The 20,441-nt window shown below is 39.4% G+C and overlaps 1 protein-coding gene across 1 annotated transcript; it reads left to right on the top strand.

Moving 5' to 3' along the window:
* Positions 1-7,358: 7,358 nt before the first annotated feature.
* On the top strand, positions 7,359-20,136 carry LOC139473207 (cubilin-like). Its single transcript, XM_071255732.1, has 17 exons — positions 7,359-7,446; positions 8,062-8,152; positions 9,240-9,364; positions 11,235-11,357; positions 11,560-11,638; positions 12,071-12,198; positions 12,873-13,019; positions 14,210-14,327; positions 14,940-15,046; positions 15,824-16,021; positions 16,233-16,332; positions 17,134-17,240; positions 17,483-17,710; positions 18,301-18,382; positions 18,582-18,718; positions 18,881-19,051; positions 19,397-20,136. The coding sequence occupies exons 1-17, from the start codon at positions 7,359-7,361 to the stop codon at positions 19,825-19,827; spliced, it is 2,460 nt and encodes an 819-aa protein (XP_071111833.1). The 3' UTR covers positions 19,828-20,136.
* The last annotated feature ends 305 nt before the right edge of the window (positions 20,137-20,441 follow it).

Genomic DNA, 20,441 nt, shown 5'->3' with positions numbered 1-20,441 from the left:
CAGGTCCAAAGGAATAATGTTAAACACTGTAAAACAGTGTTGGAAGTTCTTTAACAGTTATTAACACGTGTTGTGTCGGTCATCTTGACATTTGCAGATATCAACTTCCGTGAAAAACACCAAAGGAATGAGTAAAGGTTAATTCGGGAGGCCCAACACGTTAATTAACGGAAGGAAGGTTGTCACCTCCTGCCAAGGACATCACACCTCATTTGCTAAGGTCAGTGAGAGACCGTCACACACAGACATACCAAAGAAAACACAAGGAATCAAGAAACTGCTTCTTCTGAGAGGACTCTATACAGTCATAGTTAGTACTTTATTATGTTGTTGGATATACATTAGATTCCAACTCGATTGCTTCAGCAAAACTATGCTTTAGAAATGTCTTTCAGAGATATATTTGCCAACATGTGCAAGTTTCGTTTTAATTATTTGCAACCCGTTTTTAGAATTACCCGCTGGTCACACCCGGCCCGACATTCTTGGCCCGACTTCTAGGCAATCTCAATCAACGGATTGTCTGGACTCGATCAGTAACAGGCTTCGAGGATACATATATGTTACTATTTGCAGATGATATAATTTTTTTCTCAAGTACTGTAAAATGTTTACAAACTTTGATAAACCAGCTCGAAATGTATTGTGATACGTGGAAATTTAATGCTAATTTGGATAAGACAACAAATGTTGTATTCAGCAAAGGAAATATAGGAAATGTTTTATTTTGGGATAACATTTTCTTAGTAAAGTACCGATCTGGACCTTTTTGGTGTTTAAGTCCCATCAAAGACTGCGTAAACATGATATTATAGCAAAGGAAATACCATCACCAACACAATAAAAAGCCGAGTGCAAACCGTTTTGATTTCGTCAGAATATCGGATTTGGAACAGTATATTATAGAAACTTAACAGGGAAATACTGTGTTTTACATTTTCTTTTGCACGAATTTCTTCTTCATATCATTTGACCCAATTCTACAATGTTTATACTTTTAAATACCTATATCCTGAAGTATCATCACTCTACTATAAGAAATGTGACTATTAGTTAGTAATTGTTTTAACCAATAATGTTTGTTCAACATGCTTCTACCACGATTTAACACTCATCTTTCATTATAGATATATATGTCAAAACACTCCAACTGCAGGAGGCCCCAACAGCTCAAAAATAGTTTCATGAAACCCCCAAACTTTTCGTGAGTGTTCCAGTCCCTGTGACAGATGTAGTATTTGTTGTTATGGTAATATTAGCTGACGTCAAGTGGTTCCTCATATCGAGATCCGGACCTCTTGCAAAGATATATGAATCAACATTTTTTTTGTCACGAAACGTCTTTTATTCATTTGTTATGAAAACAGTGAAGTTCCTCATCAATAACATGCTGTGTAATTACAGGACATAGCATTTAGACGAGAACTAGGCATAAGAAACACACTACTTTATGGATAATAAGTTCTGGTTTATCCATAAAGTTGTAAGTTTTTTATTTACTTATCAACTTCTAGAATGTCACTTATGCAGTTACGAATAAAGCATCTTAATGTAAACACGGGAATTTTGCCATGAAGTTTAACTTCGTAAGCTGGAGCTAAGTCGATGATGATAGTAATAAGGGTCAACTTCCCAACAGTCAACTATCCCTTTATGTCCAGAGGTATTTTCAGCTGCCTTCAGCATAGAGCGTCATGTCCTTCTTGCTCACAGGTTGTTTGATTAGGGTTACGACAGACGTTGATTAGGGCTACAACAGACGTTGATTAGGGCTACAACAGACGTTGATTAGGGTTACAACAGACGTTGATTAGGGTTACAACAGACGTTGATTAGGGTTACAACAGACGTTGATTAGGTTACAACAGACGTTGATTAGGTTACAACTGACGTTGATTAGAATTACAACAGACCTTGATTAGGGTTACAACAGACGTTGATTAGAGTTACAACAGACGTTGATTAGGGTTACAACAGACGTTGATTAGGGTTACAACAGACGTTGATTATGGCTACAACAGATGTTGATTAGGGCTACAACAGACGTTGATTAGGGCTATCACAGACGTTGATTAGGGCTACAACAGACGTTGATTAGGGTTACAACAGACGTTGAACATTATGACAGTCGGGCTGTCGGTCACGTTCGTACAGTCAGGACAGTCGGTCACCAAATTGGTCAAATTGGTCAGTTTGAATGATGATTTGGAGTGACATTTGTCTGTGGTCAGTCGGAGTTGTGACATGGCTCGAAAAATGTGCTTAAAAGCTGCGGTTGTTGAATAAATGAGTGCGTACAGAAATATTGCCTTAAATTTCATTCCCTACAACAACACCATCATTTTAGTAAAAGACAATAGCAATGGTATGCTGCAAGAAACAAACTTTAGTTCTAAAATACGTAACTCATCAATTCTCTGCGTCCCTGGGAAAAGACCCCAATAGGAACTCAACCCTCCACGGAGACGACACTATATAATTAGCAATCCGTGATCTTCTTCATGTGATTGAAAAGAAACAACACTGGAAGGATGCCCACTGGTCTGTCTCTAAAACCTGTCAAAGTGGAAGAATGGTTTTCACACTTTACTATAGATAGGCTGTAGGTGGAGACGTTTTCCATTTAATGTCAATCACGTGTTCCATGGGGGACAGATCGAGGTTCCGACCATGGTTATTTTGATGATGTATTTCTGATGCAAGTTCACGGGGACAAAATACGACTATGGTAGACGCGTACATTGTCGGCACCGTTGAATGCAAAGGGTAGCACGATAGATGCTAGTATGTTGTCTATGTTTATGTTGAACTGTCCTGGGATACTCCCATGGACGATGTGACCGCCTCCGTGGTCTAGTGGTAGAGCGTCCGCCTGGAGAGCGGAAGGTTCTGGGTTCGATCCCCGGCCGCGTCATACCAAAAGACGCGTTAAAAGATGGTTCTTGTTGTTATCCTGTCTGGCGCTCGGCATTAAGGGGCTAAAACAAGGACTGGTCGGCTCGGAGTCAGTATACTGTGTCTGAGTGGGGTATTCATGTTAAACTGCGGCATGGTATCTCAGTTAAATCGGCATCAGTCCGGGCTAGTACAAGCAGCCACACACACACACACACACACACACGTGCATGCACGTCCCTATATAAGTGCAATGATCTTGGACGCAACGTTAAACCAAGTTTGCACCTCACCCATGGACGATGTGTAATGGTATTGAGTCCGTCATGGAGATCCTCATTGAAACGACCACGCCTTTATGGAAGTCTAGGGTAAAGTTGCATTCGACTGGGTACATCATACATGTGACCATCGCCTACTACACCAGTGTCTACGTTGTTTGCATCATCGGCATCGAACTGAAATGTGGCCATCAGACAACAGTTGGATGACGATCTTTTCAATTGGTGCCAAACGCTTCTCTTTGCTATAAACATATATATATATATATATATGCCTCTTTGCCCTGAAATGTTGTAGGTCGTTGTGTACGGTTGTTTTTAACAAATGACACTCGTGATAGATCATATCACGAGTGTCATTTGTTAAAAAACCCTTCACCTTTAGTATATCTATATGATTTCACATTGATATCCATAAATTGCATTGGCCTTCATAAATAGATTGAATAATATAGTTTCAGCAAGATTATCAAACAGTTGTGTTCAAAGGGACACAACTCTGGAACTTTCATAACAGTAACTTGATTTCATGAGCATTGAAGCACAGATGAGACACTCTGTTGTCTGGAAAGTGAAGTGTGGCCTTACGTCGTGTTTAAAATAATTGCACTTACACTGTCGCATGTGTGTGCGCGCGTGATTTTCGATATCCTCAGTTTTTTTAAACAGTATATTAATCCAAACTTAATAGACAATAACGTTTTGTATTAGAAAATTGTATATATGATGTTTAGTATGTTAAACCATATACACACTACCTGAATATTCATGTGTATATTCATGGGAATACAAGCATTACCCATAGGGACTTGGATAAAGGTGAAATATTATTCATTAAATCTCAATGAACCTATTTTGCTCCATGCTGATAAGCTAGTTCACACAATGTCCATTGTTTTCATTGTTGCAAAGGGACCCATGGTGACCCATTATCAACCCATTATCGCAAAATATTGAAGATGACGTCACTGTAAATGACAACACATACGGTTTTATGTGACGTCCCCTGAACAATATTGACCGAGCTTTATCAAATAAATAATTATAAGGTAATAATAAGACCTTATCCCGCAAGTGATGAAGCCTATCACACCGAAATGTCGCCACAGTAACACGGTAATAAAGATGTTGCTCGTCCATACTGACATCACGCTCAGTTTAACAGGACTACACTCACTCGACTGCAAGCTGTGTGCCATGGAAATACGAGGTGTTTATGGTTGCGGATTCCGGGCAGATGCTTTCAACATTCATGTTTAAACCATACCTGACTGTCATTTGATGCTTTTGTCATGTTAAAATTTGTTTAAGACCACTTGCCTAAACAACCTTTATGAAATATGACGAACCTACTTTGGATAACCCACACGATATCCGGGCGATGTCAAAGCTTGGGGCGAGCTTGAAGCATCGAGGACACCCCCGCAGGTATAATTTGAACGCGTATCAACTGCGACAACATAAGCACATAAGCATATGCGCAATACGCAGTGACAATGGTATAAACATGATCAACATCATATTGACAGCGAAATCTCGTTAATCTCTGATTTCCGGGGTACAACCGTGTATTGAGTCTGAACGATGGGAATCTATTTTGTACGACTAGAGATTTTGTTTTAACTGTAAAAATGTTTGTTTAAAGAAAGTTATCAAAGATGAACAACATTTTGTTCTGTTGATTTGTCCTTTGTATGCGAATTTGAGGAGTCAGTTTTTTAGCGTTGTGAAAAGACATGTTTACGTTGTCATTTGTAACAAAAAAAACAAAGACTAGGAAACTTTGGAACATATGCATGTTATGCTTACAGTGTCAGAAAACAATGGATTGAAAAACACTACATAGGTCAATATGAATTAATAGCATTTGTTGATGATTTATGTTGATAGTAATGTATTGAATGTACATAGGTGGAATTTTCATCAACATAAAAATCTATCGATAGAAATATAGGCTGTGGTTTCCGTGTAAGAACAATCTAAACATTTGCCAGTCTACACATTTTTGTTACATTTTTTGAACACGTGGTTTTCAACCATGTGCTACCCACTATACAGTACATTTGAAAGATTTCCTTTTGGCTCAAGTTAAATTGTGGTAAGTGTTTCATAAATGCATGAACTCTTGTGGAGGGAGGTTACTTGTTTTCAGCTTCCCTCTCATCATCTGACACAGAATAAATGTCACCATCCTCATCCCAATTGCCTCATGTTTGGATCAGTAGCCCAGTGGCAGGACATACACTTACCACCCCGACCACATTTCTACATCCCACGAGCATTGGCATGACGCCAACAAACCAAGGATCATTATGAGGATGATCTTGGGTTCGTACCCACAATCTTCGGATTCTAAGTGAGTGAGTGAGTGAGTTTATGTTTTACGTCACATCGGCAATATTTCAGCCATATCGTTACGAGAAGTTACACATTTTCATACATATATCGGATTCTAAGGGATGCAAAACAACGAATAGGAAGTCCGTAGACAACTGTTCCACCCGTGTTCCTTCCAGTATGACTTAGAGAGTAAGCATGTATATTCATAGCCGCACTAGTTGAGGTGAAGTGAAATGGGGTTAAACCTCACGCTTAAGAACATAAGGGGCGGTCGGGTAGCCTAGTGGTTAAAGCGTTCGCTCGTCACGCCGAAGACCCGGGTTCGATTCCCGACATGGGTACAATGTGTGAAGCCCATTTCTGGTGACCCCCGCCGTGAAATTGTGGAATACTGCTAAAAGCGGCGTAAAACCATACCAACTCACTCATTTAAGAACATAAATACTGACTGCGAGCCGACCAGTCCGTGTGTTATCCTCATAATGCCAAGCGCCAGGCAAGATAACAACAAGTACCATCTCCATACATCTTTTGGTTATACGCGGCCAGGGATCAGAACCTCTATCTTCCGCTCTCCAGGTAGACACTCTGCCCACTAAGCCACGGAGGCGGAAACAGCAATAGGACATGCAGGGAAACGAAATACAAATGCACACAGCGTAATTTGTGAAAGACATATAATACGTTCTGTTCATCAAAACATGTTTGTTAAATGATCTAAAACACAGAAAGGAATAATATTTTATTTGTTAGGATAGTACATATTGTTCAAACAAGGCTATTAAAATTCACGTTTCGTATACGTGACCACCATATACCAGTGTTGCGAAATGTAAATCAGAGAAAATAAATGACTGGCAATTGACCTTGGGTCGACAATCGTGTCTTGATTTATGGAATAGAATTTCAACACCCTCTAGGCAAGTTATGCAACTCTGCAACTGAACGGATAAAGTAGGTCAACATTTCAAAACGCTTACGAGAGTCACGGCAACGATAAGAAAGATCAATATTTGTTCACTTGATCGATATCTCCAAAAGCTGCGTCTGTCTCGTGAATTCCTAACTGTCGCATGAGTGAGTTTAAGGAATTAAACAAGGGTACAATTTATTACTGTGTACATGATTATTATCATTAGCAGTATATTTCGCCTATATACTGCTGTACCCACTCAGTCATTATATGCAACAATACATAACATGATTCTTTATATCGTGTACAATGAGCTGTTGTCTACCGACACGCTTTTAGCTTTCTGACGACCTAACACACACATTTTACTGAGAGGCCTGTGGAGAGATCGTAATTCTTTCCTGCCTCATTGGTAAATTTAATTCGTACCATTGCAATTTTACTCACTAACTCTTTGTATAAAACAGAAGGAAAAAACACTTATTATATCTGGAAGTTGAAATATGTGATGTAAAAAATTAAACAAGCCCCAAACATGTCCAAAGAATACAAATAGTTTTTTATATTATTTCAAAGCAAAATACGTCAGCACCTGACAAAGTTCGAAAATATAATCTTAACATTACAAAAATGCTTATCTCCCCCACTATCCTTGAAAAGTAGATGGTGCACCTTTATATTGCGAAATACAACTTGATATTGCGTCGGGAGCCCAGCTCTAAAACAGAATTGTGACTGCAATAATGTTTACCCACATGCGATGACTGTCAAAGGTTGATAAACTATGACTGAGATAACAGCGTTGTAAATCATGTAGCGCTTTATATTAAGCCTTTGCACTGCAGCGGTCATTACGACCTGCACCTGTATTGAAAGTGTCTCAGATACACACACAGAAACATTCTGCGTGGACTACGTCTTTCTATCGTATGGCCGTTATTCTTGGTCGAGGTGGAGCACTAAAGACGGCAGAGATGCGACTAACAGCACATTTACTTGTGTTGTTCATCAATGCTGGTAACTATATTGATAATTTCCTGGTCATTGCTGTTCAAGCTTGTTGGTGCAATAATATATATTTTCCACACATATATGTATGTACGTGTATGTTTGAATTAAATAAGGGGCGGTCGGGTAGCCTAGTGGTTAAAGCGTTCGGTCGTCACGCCGAAGAACCGAGTTCGATTCCCGACATGGGTACTATGTGTGAAGCCCATTTCTGGTGTCCCCCGCCGTGACATTGCTGTAATATTGCTAAAAGCGGCGTAAAACCATACTCACTCACTTTAATTAAATGACCGGCTATTCTTACATGTACTTACATTTGTCAAAGTGTGTGAGTGAGTGAGTATGATTTTACGCCGATTTTAGCAATATTCCAGCAATATCACGGCGGGGGACACCAGAAATGAGCTTCACACATTGTACCCATGTCAGGAATCGAACCCGGGTCTTCGGCGTGACGAGCGAACGCTTTAACCACTAGGCTACCCGACCGGCCCTTGTCAAAGTGTAGCTGTTACATATATGAATGACATGATGTTCTGTCTTACACGGCCTAAAACAATGCAAGGACTATGGTGCTGTGGTTATACTCAGGGCAAATCTTGCATTCTTGTATCTTCTTTTCAGGACTATGTTCAACGTATGGACAGAGAGATTTTAACGTTGACCATATTGAGAGGCACATTGATGTCTCGGCATATAATAACCACACTTGGGGGTAAGATTTCTTTCAAGAACATCTGATGTGATATCCAATACGAATACCCAAAGGAGACAGTAACCCTGATCATATTTTCATATTGTATAAAAATCATCCCACAAATGTCCTCTTGTTCTTTGATTTAAAGTACATATATAATGGTTTTATAAAGATTCAAAATTTGAACTTTCGAACTGTCTCTTGATTCTACACATGTTGAGGATGAAATAGTTATTATTAGAAATTTTATTTGTTAACAGCTTGAAAGGGAGGGAATATTTGAAGTGTTTTTTTTCATTTTATCCAAATACGCATAATGCGGTAGACCCGTGAAAATCCGGGGTAGAATAGGTCTTCAGCAACCCATGTTTGCCGTAAAAGGCAACTATGCTTGTCGTAAGAGGTGACTTAAGGGATCGGGTGGTCAGGCTAGCTGACGTGGTTGATAGGTGTCATCGTATTCCAGTTGCGTGGATCAATGCTCTTAATGTCAATAACTTGGTTGTCAGGTCCAGACCCGTTCTCTTACAGACCGTCATCATATAGCTGGAATATTGTTGATTGGGTTACTTTGGGCTTTCCTCTCAATCTGACACTCCTTGGTGAAACTGAATACAGCAACGTAATAATCATTTACCTTGTACCTTGATTTTACACATGATGGTCGTAAGAGGCAACCAAATGGATCTTGTGGTTAGACTCCGAGGCCTGGTTGATAGCGTGTACTCGCATCCCGACGGCGTGGATCGTTGCTCACAATATCAACCACTTAATTTTACCATCTAATTTCACTCGATTATATACAGGGGGCCGTCATGATCCTGAAATGCTGCAGTGGCGCCAATAATAAACAAACGAACAAACAAACAGCACATACGAACTATCAACCGTTAAACCATGCTGGTTAGGAAACCAGCTTTAATGACGATTACTGCTAGGAATGTGTGTATTTCAGTTCACATTTAGATTACATAAGAGTGCAGCGTCAAATAACAGTCAAACAAACGTTTTTCCCCCTGGATGAAAACTGTAAACCTTGCATCTTTATGAATTACACACTGTATTAGATTGTGCACTTACTTTTTCTGATCTCTGCACATTTCAGATCAGATGCTGCATTGCGTTTTACGTCAGGTTATGAGGACGGCCATATTGTCTTGACAATCACTACTGAGTCCCAACATACGGGCAACTGTTCAGACAAGAACGCTATCATAACAATCAAAGAAGGTATTTGGTTTGATACAATCCATGGTGTTTGTATGGCATCATTAGATAGGTGATGTGTATGACGATGTGCTTGGCATTGATTCCATTTTTAGAGCCAGTGTGTTTAAGCTTATATCATATAATACCCTCAGTTGTATAGTGGATACAGCGGAATTTCTGTGATACGCAGGCACCCGGTATTAATGGGATAAAACATGGACCAGCCGGCTGAGGGGGTATCTATGGTATGGTATCTGGCTAGGCTAGCACCATGGATGCGACGTTAAACCCAATTTTACCTCACCTCACTTTATATATTATCGTATCACTTTCATGTCTTTCTGAACACTATAGTGTAATATTGTTTATTGTTTGTATTGGTGGGTAATTTAAAAAAACCCATACGTGTTTCGTTTCATGAAACTTGCGCAATTTGACACAAACCTGTGGATATAATTGACAAGGGTGGTCTGAGGAGACGCAATCTGCTGTGCAGAGTTGTACTGTTAACCGCTCACGCCTAGTACCATCGCTATTAGATAGTGATTCATACACACAGAATCGTATTGACTGCTTTAAGCAGACATTTCTGACGGTTATAGAAATACTTTTTGTTGCAGTTATTTTCACATCAAAGTGGTAAATTCAAATACATGCAAATACATCAAGTTGGGCTTTCCACTGACGGGGCGTTCGGGTAGCCTTGTGGTTAAAGCGTTCGCTCGTCACGCCGAAGACCCGGGTTCGATTCCCGACATGGGTACAATGTGTGAAGCCAATTTCTGGTGACCCCCGCCGTGATATTGCTGGAATATTGCTAAAAGCGGTGTAAAACCATACTCACTCACTCACTTTCCACTGACACGCTTTGACTTAACTACTGTTTGTAGATGCGTTAATAACAACTGATCTACTCGTCATAACATCGCTGTTATTAATGTTCTTTAATGATTAGTGTAACAGTATATACGTGTGGTGTCTGCAAGGTGCTAGTAGAGCAAATTGCATCAATATAAGGACCACATACCCAACTCCTGTGTAAAGATGCCTTAATAGCAACTGACTCACTCTTGGCCTCATAGTATTGCTGTGAGTGAGTGTGTTGGGTTGCTTGCCGCTTTTAACAGTATTCCAGTTATACCACGGATTGCCAGCTAAATGGAACCCGAATTGATGCTGGTCTCTGACGTTTACCACTTTGGTGAAACCCACGAGCATGGGTATCGTGCCGTCAAACCTATAAACATAATTGGGGAGAACTGGGAATCGAATCCACAATCATTGGTTCCTGGCGTGCCCAAGGGACGCAATTCTGCACAGCGAATTGCGGCGCCTCAGACGACTGGGCCACATGTGCCCCAGTATTGCGGTGTTCTTCAGTGCTTGGTGTATGTATGTATGGTGTCTATTATGTGCTAGTTGTGCACATTGAAATAATACAGGGAATAAAAACCATACAAAATACTGACGATGCATGACGATTTGCACTAATGACAGCGATCTTAATTCAATCTTCATAAATTTTGTTGTCTATATAAGTTTAGTTTATAAGACGTATCTGAGAGTGCAATCTACTGAACACAGTGCAGTGCCACCAGGACGGTTGCAGAATTTGCACTTGAAGAACATGTGTTATATACAATAAAAGCCAAAGTGGTTAGTTCGTTACCTGCTAAAAGGTAGGTTTAGGTAATAACTCAAGGGAATAAAACATTTCACATTCATAAGCCATAAAAATACAAGGGTTTATGCCTTCAATCTGAAGCTCGTCACAGTTCGACAGAACTTGAATATGCGTTCCTTTAAAGTTTAGAGTTTTTGTATAAACCTAGATGAGTTCATTTTTCTAAGTGAAAATGAATGTTGACTGTCTATACTTTTGCACCTGCAGCCACCGACGCAACAGGGCAGTTCCTTTGTGGTGACGGAGTCTATGAAAGCCGTGGAAGAGTCGTCACTGCAGTCATTACCGGATCGCAGGATGTCCGTATATCCTACATATTAAGACCTGCACGTAAGATGGAATGTTTCAATATGTTCTTCATTGCAATATACATTTGAGTGTTTCAAACTTTGTCATCTTTGTCAAGAAAAGAGGCTATCGATGTGTCTTAACTTGGAACGTACAACGCAATCTACGTGTAAAACATACATTTGTTTTTCGACTGTTTCAGTTACGTGTTTACTTTTAATGTTGTAACCATCTCTGCCTTCAGTTTACCAGTGCAATACCACGTTCCAGGCATCACAAGCTACATCCATTCTCAGGTCGGCTGACATCTTCAGGCAGAATAGGTATGAATCAAAATTCAATAATATTTCTCTCTCACTCTCTCGTGACACGGCGCCATAGGCGACTGGGCTTCATATGCCCACGTGTTACTGTGGAGATTCCGGGTCAAAGTAGAAAGCCCAGAATATTTACTGCTCAACGTTTGGTAGAGATATTCTTAGTGTCCCTGATTGATTCTAAGTAATGTCATACAAATAGTATTCGGTATTGCGTTGTCTGGTCACGCCGGAGACCCGGTTTCGATTACCCACATGGGTACAATGTGTGAAGCCCATTTTCTGGTGCGCCCGCCGTGATATTTCTGGAATATTGCTAAAAGTGGCTTAAAACCATACCCACCCACACTCGCTCAGCATGTAAACACATGCATATGATTTAAGGTACATAGTGTCCTCTTAACGAGGTATGACCTCATATATGTTCATCAATATCAGTTCCAGCTTGTTCAAAGGAACTTGCCGATGGACCATCTATAGCAGACCAGGGTACAATGTCCGTGTTCAGCTGTTGGAATCCAATATCACTTCACCTTGCTCTGAAAACAAAATAAGTGTTGATATTGGTAAGTATTCCCCTGTTTCATTGTGTATCAAATACTTTAAAAGCAAAGTAGTTCTTCAACAGTTGACATTTTGGCCATCCTATTTACATTTGTTTAAGGTTGTAACCTAATGATATTTTCGTTATGTCATGGATAAAAAATGTATTACAGCCTGGGGGGTTCTAGGGTAGAAAATTGGTCCCTACATGTAGAAAGCTATATCTATCGTGAGAGTCAACTAAAATGGGTCAGGCTTTGTGACTTTTGTGATTTTTGTTATTATTTGTTTTCGGGGACCGATGACGTGGAAAGTGGTTCATGATATCAACCAATGATTGGCCTGCTCCAGGATCGATTAGATTCAGGCCATTGTAGCTGCATTATTGCTGACTGCAGCTTGAAATTTTAAATAAAATTAACACAGGCACGAACACTCCAACGCACACAGTTCTATTTGCCTTCTAATGAAATGCTGCCATTCCTTTTCTTTTTGCTTTTCCGTCAACTCCAGGGAATAAACTATTCCATTATCTCAAGAAACAGATTCTATTGTGAGTAACCAGAAACATAGTGTGGAAATTCTATGAATGGATCACCAAAAATCGGTGATGACCAGGTGTTCGTGAAAACGGCCCTACCTACCGGTATTATTCTTTTTATATGACTATTTATATCATGTTATATGAATTTTCTAGATGATCAGGTCACGTTGTCATGGTGTGGTAATGAAAGCTCTTCGTACACATCCTATCACTCTGAGCTGGTCATCCGGTTCAACATGTCAAGCATCGCTGACGGTCATGGCTTTACCATTAATTATACCGAAGTACAAGATTTGAGCCGTAAGCAAAGTAAAACTTCCAAGCAATATGCTGTTTTCTTATCCAACTTGGAGTAGTACGTATATAAACTGTCGGACAAAAGAAAGTAAACATTCATGTTTGATGGTGGTGGTGATGTTTTTGATACATGTATCATAATTGTGTTTTGGGTGCAGTGTTTCGGCGACTATTTGAAGTTTAGTAATGTTTCAAGTGTATGCTTTGTTTTCCCGTCAGTTTCGTATTCGTACTAAAAAGAGGACACGGGTGGCCCAGTCGTCTAAGGTGCCGCGATCGCTGTGCAGAGTCGCGTCCCTTGGGCACGCCAGAAACCTATGATTGTGGGTTCGAATCCCGGTTCGCCTAGATTATGTTTCTAGGTTTGTCAGCACCATACCCGTGCTCGTGGGTTTCACCGAAGTGGTAAACGTCAGAGACCTGCATCACTTCGGGCTTTCCTCCCACATTAAGCTGACACGTCGTGATATAACTGGAATACTGTTATTAGCGGCGTTAAACCCAACTCACTCACTCGTACAAACAAACTTTAAGAGTCCACGTGTAACAAGTTTGTTAATGGTAACAAAAAACCAGTTCATCCAGATATCTTATCCTTACTTAGTTGTATGTTATACTGATGTCGGGGGCACGGGTGGCCCAGTCGTCTAAGGCGCCGCGATTCGCTGTGCAGAGTTGCGTCCCTTGGGCACGCCAGAAACCTATGATTGTGGGTTCGAATCCCGGTTCGCCCCGATTATGTTTCTAGGTTTGTCAGCACCATACCCGTGCTCGTGGGTTTCACCGAAGTGGTAAACGTCAGAGACCTGCATCACTTCGGGCTTTCCTCCCACATTAAGCTGACACGTCGTGATATAACTGGAATACTGTTATTAGCGGCGTTAAACCCAACTCACTCACTCGTACAAACAAACTTTAAGAGTCCACGTGTAACAAGTTTGTTAATAGTAACAAAAAACCATCATCCAGATATCTTATCCTTACTTAGTTGTATGTTATACTGATGCCATTTGTAATAAACATTATGTATTTTCGGAGAGCTACATGTATACAAGCTCATATAGTGCAAGGCATGTACATTAATATTAAGGCATGTATATTAATATTTGATCTGTGCTGTAATTAGGATTTGCTACCACTTCGAAAAATCTTTTCTTGCAAACAATAATGATGAAGTATTCATGTATGTGCAGCTGGATTCATCAGCAACTGTAGATGTTCTTTTCCTGCTGCTTACCTGCCCAGAACACTCACTTTTAACTTAAACGTCAGCTCCGACCAGGTTTCACGAGAATATAAAGAAGGAGAAAGGTATAGTTTTCAACTTTTATACAAAAAAAGTTTTGGATCATGAATATGTTTAGAGATTTGTTTGTGAGTGAGTGAGTTAAGATTTATAGTCAAATCGGCAATATTTCAGCCATATCGTGACTAAATCAAGTTGCACATTAATAATACATAATTATAGACATTAAAATCTGTCGACAAAGGACAGTAAAAACACTAGACTATCACAGATGTAGATTGTAAAACTAGCATATCATCATAACATTTTAACAATGCATAACAGTACACAATAAACATTGGCTATAGATCACTAATAGGAAAAGGTAGGACACCATACTAGGTACCATGGGGACTTACTATACTTCTGCTACCTACATGGTAACCCAGCAGGATTTACACCATCGCTCTGGCTATTGGTGATTGTCAACAAGTTTAAGCCAAATCAGTTAAAAACAACAAGAATTCTGCGATTAAAAACATGGAAAATGAAAAATACTTTGAATGAAATAGGACTTATGTACCCTCTCGGGGGACAATTATTTTACGCTACTTCAACCCCCTTTGAAGGAGATTTGTTTGTACTACCGTTGTATCATATATACTTTTTATGACAAGCCTTTATCATTTCTATCATAGACAGTGTTACCTGAGGCTCACCACATATGATTCCCATGTGTTGGTAACAGTTCTGCAATCGTCGCTGCCTTCTACCTGCTCTAACGATACAGTTCAAGTTGTCGAAGGTTCGTGGCTAATATATATTGATATTTGAAAACAAAAAGCACAGAAGTGACTAAGCTCCCGTCTACCAAAACGAATAGACAGATTGCTAGCGATTACCCGTGGGTTTGTTTGTTGTTTAAAGCCACACTAAATAATATTCCAGAGATAAGACGGTATTTATTGGTCCTTTTTATCCAATGAAAACAAATTGTGGAAGACTGATTTATTTTCAAATCTTCTCGTCAAACATTAGTAGAAAAGATTTGTCTTATTTCCAGTCAATGTCAGGAAATGTTTACTCAGTCCCATTGATGTGGATTAATTCAAATTTGAATACCTTGTCAGTTTGTTATTGTTTTGAAGGTGCACTTAAAAATATTTGAAAATTTACCAACTTTAACAAGAAAAAACACATAGAGTTCAATCACGAAGGACAGATAACCCGTAGTTCATAATTTGGATACATTTATTAGCTATATTGTACATTGTAATTTGTAGAATAAACTTTGAAAATCGTTTAAAGTGCCAACCATAGTGGGAAACTTCACTAAAGTTAAGCTTTTGTTCAGTTAAAATAATGTTTTCAATTTATGAGGTCATAAACAAAGGATGACATTCACATTGTTCTCAACAATGCAGTAATGTGATCTCGTGTCGCTTTTACTGGCCTGTCGGTAGGTGTTTTGTTAAACTACAGATGCGAAGATATCTTAAACTTATCGGCCCTTTTTACCCTCAGGGATAATATGATCCATGTACATTTCATAATAAGCGTCACATTGTGTTCTTTCTATAAGGGCCTTACCTGCGAACATCCTGGTGCGAGCACTCAACACCCCCCGTTCAGTCAATGGGGACGTTTTTGACGATCAAGTTCAACGCCAGTAGTGTAACCAGTGGCTCTGTCACTATACAGTACAGGACAGTTACAACGTCATGGAACACAACCCGACCTTGTTACTTAAAGTACAATTCTCCAATCAAGAATTTCTGGTGTAAGAACGTTCTTGGGTGTTCCTATTTCAGCATAATATGTTTTATACGTTTTAATTCTTAGTAACCTATTTTAGGCAAAAGAATTATTTAGACTCTTCTGTTTTAAAATGATTATATAATATCACCAATCTCAATTGGCTTTTGTTTAGAATCACGACAATGTTGTTCATGTATTTTATAAGAAACCTTTATGTTTATTCACAAATGTAGCATGGTACTCGTGCCTTAGTTACCTTCCTCCCACGAGCTTGATGCAGAACTTTACAGTGACAAACGATGACTTCTTCACTGTGTATCCATATTTTCCAAGGTATGTCAAATGTCATAAACATGTCTTAGTAACAGTTGTTATCCAAACCTAATGTAAATGAGATGAAGGAAACTGTTTGTTTACAAAGTAGTAGGCGTAATGTCGACAGTACACAAGAGCGCAAATCCTGTACTTGTGGCGTGGTCACCATAAAAAAACTTTCAGATTGGAGGTTTAAGGCTATAATCTACTATTATTCGACGTGTTAATGTCACATTGATTTGTCTGGCTCAAATCAGGTTCGGATGTTTTTTCCGAAGGAGTACACCCCTATAACGTCATCCTCGATTAACCATTCTATCATGACATATACCTCAGAACCATTCGCCTCAATGGCGTCGTTTCAGAAGTGACGTCATCTTCTTAATCTCTCCTAACTTACGTGTATTTGTAGATCAGAATTTCTGTCGCTAATGAGAGTACTAGTACTTTCACTGAAGGACAATTATTTTCTTCGTACCATATGGATAGGACTCATAGGACAAAGACGCTGTGGTGGCGAATGGGCCCTCGATATCTCAATAGAATAGATATATAATGCACTGAGTATGCTACGAGTTCGATTGACGCCACTATGGCCTTTTCTCTTCACATTAGGTTGCAACGCTGTGGCTTGTCTGTCTAAAGTGTCCTTAAATTCCATTTTTACCAACTCCCAGTGTCAGCAATGATATTCGGTGATCCATGCTTAGTTTTCACCACTATATTTCCTTTTACACCCAATGGAATCAGCTTCGGTAGACTGATTAAGTGACTCAGCGTCTTATACAACGACAATTTAATGGCACATTTAATCACCAGAATGACACGGGAATGGAGGATCCAGACAGCCAGTCGTTATGTGTATACTGAAATTGAGACCTATCCAGATTTGAGATGTTCGCATGGAGCCATCCAAGTATATGATTGTAAGTTACGATTTCATACATTAATCTGTCCATTTCACATTTTGTGACATAAGCATAGTGTATGCACATGTGTACAAGCATGATACTACATCTGGTTGAAAATTTGTGTTATTACCATGTTACTACGTATATCAACTTGAAGTTCAGTAGTTAAATCCGTGACTCCATTGTTTTGTTGTAGAAGTTTGCTCAACTTGGATGTAATCATTATACGAGACTATATTGCCATTTCAAACTTGAAGGTGGTGCTGCCCTCGGCTTCTACAGATACTTAGGTTCTTGGTGTGATGGCAGGGCCAATTATACGTTCAGTTCAAGATCATGTATGGCTGTACTCTTCAACGCTACACACCTCTATGGAGGGAGCAACGCAATCTTCTCTTTGAAGTACAAGTATGTGGAACAGTTGCCTTCTGGAACAACAACTAGACCATCAACAACCACGCCGCCGTCGATGACAATCCCACCAGGTGATAGACAAAACACTATAGCTCGTAGTCCCTTGACACCAAGAAAATTGTTCCACTGTGGCTGTTCACTTCAGGCTGGCATAATATCGCATGTGAGACCAACATACAATCTAAAGTTGGAATATATTTCATAAGAGAAAAGGGGGAACGGGTGGCCCAGTCGTCTAAGGCGCCGCGATTCGCTGTGCAGAGTTGCGTCCCTTGGGCACGCCAGAAACCTATGATTGTTGGTTCGAATCCCTGTTCGCCCCGATTATGTTTCTAGGTTTGTCTGCACCATACCCGTGCTCGTGGGTTTCAAGGAAGTGGTAAACGTCTGGGACCTGCATCACTTCGGGCTTTCATCCCATATTAAGCTGACACGCCGTGATATAACTGGAATATTATTACAAACCGGACTCACTCACTCATAAGAGAAAAATCTAAGTATAGTGATACTGCGAAAGATAAACACAAATGTTAAACCAAAGAATGGTATCAATGAATCAATTCTTACATTTTGTGACACATCTGATTCCAGATGAATACCGTTATGATAAGTTTTTGAACTTTGTGTGCTGAAGAACTCTTTATGCTTATTTATATATCAGCACATCCTGCATGCAGTGAGGTCACACGCAGTGTCACGTCGGGAGTTCACAGTCAGGTGTTGGTTATACCTGCACTTGCCAGGTAAATATTCATATAAATTACCACACTAATATTACAGATCTAATAATTAAGACCCGCAAGTCCAAAGGCAACTAAGATGTTTAAATAGAAACAAAACCAATATATGACTAATTTGGCATTGAATCAGTTTTTGAATTTATAATGATTAAATAGATACAAAGCCTGTTTACTTGTATGAATACGTTTTACTTATTTTCAGAGTAACATGTAGATGGAAAGTGACGACTTCAGTCCTTGCAGATTCTGAAAATCAAATAGAACTGAACCTGGAATCCTGGTCCTCAGACATAACAATCTCCGATATGTGTTATGGCAGGTACCTGGAAGTGTTCGATGGTGCGTTAATATGAACACCATGTAACATCATGTCATATGCTGATTATAATGTCATGTTGATATCTTATATGAAATGATATTGTCCGTAATTCATCATTGTTCCAAGGATAAGGAGAATAAGTGGTTTTTTAACAAGTAGCTATTTACATTATTTTCTTTTAGGTCCGTCCTCTCTCTCTCCATTCTTAGCCAGGTGGTGCGGTCAGTCTAATCAGAGACTGGTCAGCACAGGTCAAGTTATGTTTCTGGTGTACACTGGTGGTTTTAATTACCCATGGCTGCCCTGGTCAGTCCATTACAAGACCATAGTTGGCGACAGCGTCCTGGATGTTGGTAAGTTTAGTGTTGTAAACGCACAAGTTGCTTTCTTGAAAATATAAAGTATTTTGGTCTGTTTTAAAACTTAACGAGAGGTCATTTTGTTATCAATAATATAAAGATCAATACAATATGATGTAACTGTACGAACAATGTGTAACTTCAACATATACCCTTACGTTTGTCTACCATCTGCATTTATATATTTGCAAGAGTTCAAGTAAACGTACAATTATTTTTCGGACATATTGTGAAATATATCTTGTAGTTGGTTTTTTAAACATGGAAGACAAGCAATTTAAGGAGGCAATAAGGGTACATTTAAAATTGTATCAACTTATTGCGGTATCTTTGTTTCAGCTTCACAGAGATCATCCCGCTCCAACAAAACCGGCGTCATTGTAGGTTCGGTGTTTGGCGTTGTTGTGTTGGTTTTGGCCGTAGTAGGTACTCTAATTGCGTGGAGAATGTACAGTAGAAAGAAAATGTCACCTTATCAGAACCAAATCATCCGTCACAGTGAAGCGGGGAGTTCTGCATTCACGGTAATGCCACCATCTTTCTCCAATGCTGTTTACGGAGAAGTGAAGTCGCCGGAGATAGGCAAAGAAGCAGTTAAAGCCCCTTGCAACGTGTATGACACACCTAACACCAATGAACAACCCGAGTGCCACCGTAATCAATACTTGTCTCTCTATCAGCCACTTGATCCCGGGTTTCCCAAGGGTAACGTCGAAGACAAATTGGCTATCTATGATAACCATGTTCGCGGGGGAAAAGGGGATAATTAGATCTAAATGACCGAAAGGTTATGCTAACTTCAATATTTCCATATTTGTCTTTGAAAGGAGGAACTAAACATTGTTTTTACTCAAACCACATTATTTTCCAGAACATTAAGCATTTCCAATTAACGACTTCGTGTACAACCTAATCAACTGTTTCCATGATTTTCGTGAACAGTTTATATATTTAACAAAAGTCTCCGTGATCCCTATTCCTCCTCAAGAATATCCGCTATAAGTTGACCGAAGATGGAACGGATCGGACTGGACATTGAACATGTGTTTGTGTGCGAGCTTGAACTTAGAAATAATTATTGCTACAATTAACTGTGTTTATTTTGCGAATGTATCGCAAAATAATGTATTATTAAATCATGAAATGTGAAGTTTTCTCTCGTCCACAACATTCAGTAGAGGACCGAACAATGCCTACTTTTGAAACGTATTTATTCATTAATCTGCTATGCGATGATTTTCATAAATAATAAAGAATATAATGTAATAAACGCAAAGCAAAATACTTCCTGACTTGAAATTAAAAATATGCCACCGAGCACGGGAATATCGAGTAACCAAGAGTCAAGTAAATGGGTATCTGTTAATTTAAAGTGAAATGATTG

The sequence above is a fragment of the Haliotis cracherodii genome, unplaced genomic scaffold (assembly GCF_022045235.1).
Source record: "Haliotis cracherodii isolate W230 unplaced genomic scaffold, xgHalCrac1.p SCAF_1, whole genome shotgun sequence".
Taxonomy (NCBI): domain Eukaryota; kingdom Metazoa; phylum Mollusca; class Gastropoda; order Lepetellida; family Haliotidae; genus Haliotis; species Haliotis cracherodii.
The sequence above is the reverse complement of the archived record's forward strand: the minus strand, read 5'-3'. Positions and strand labels throughout refer to the sequence as shown.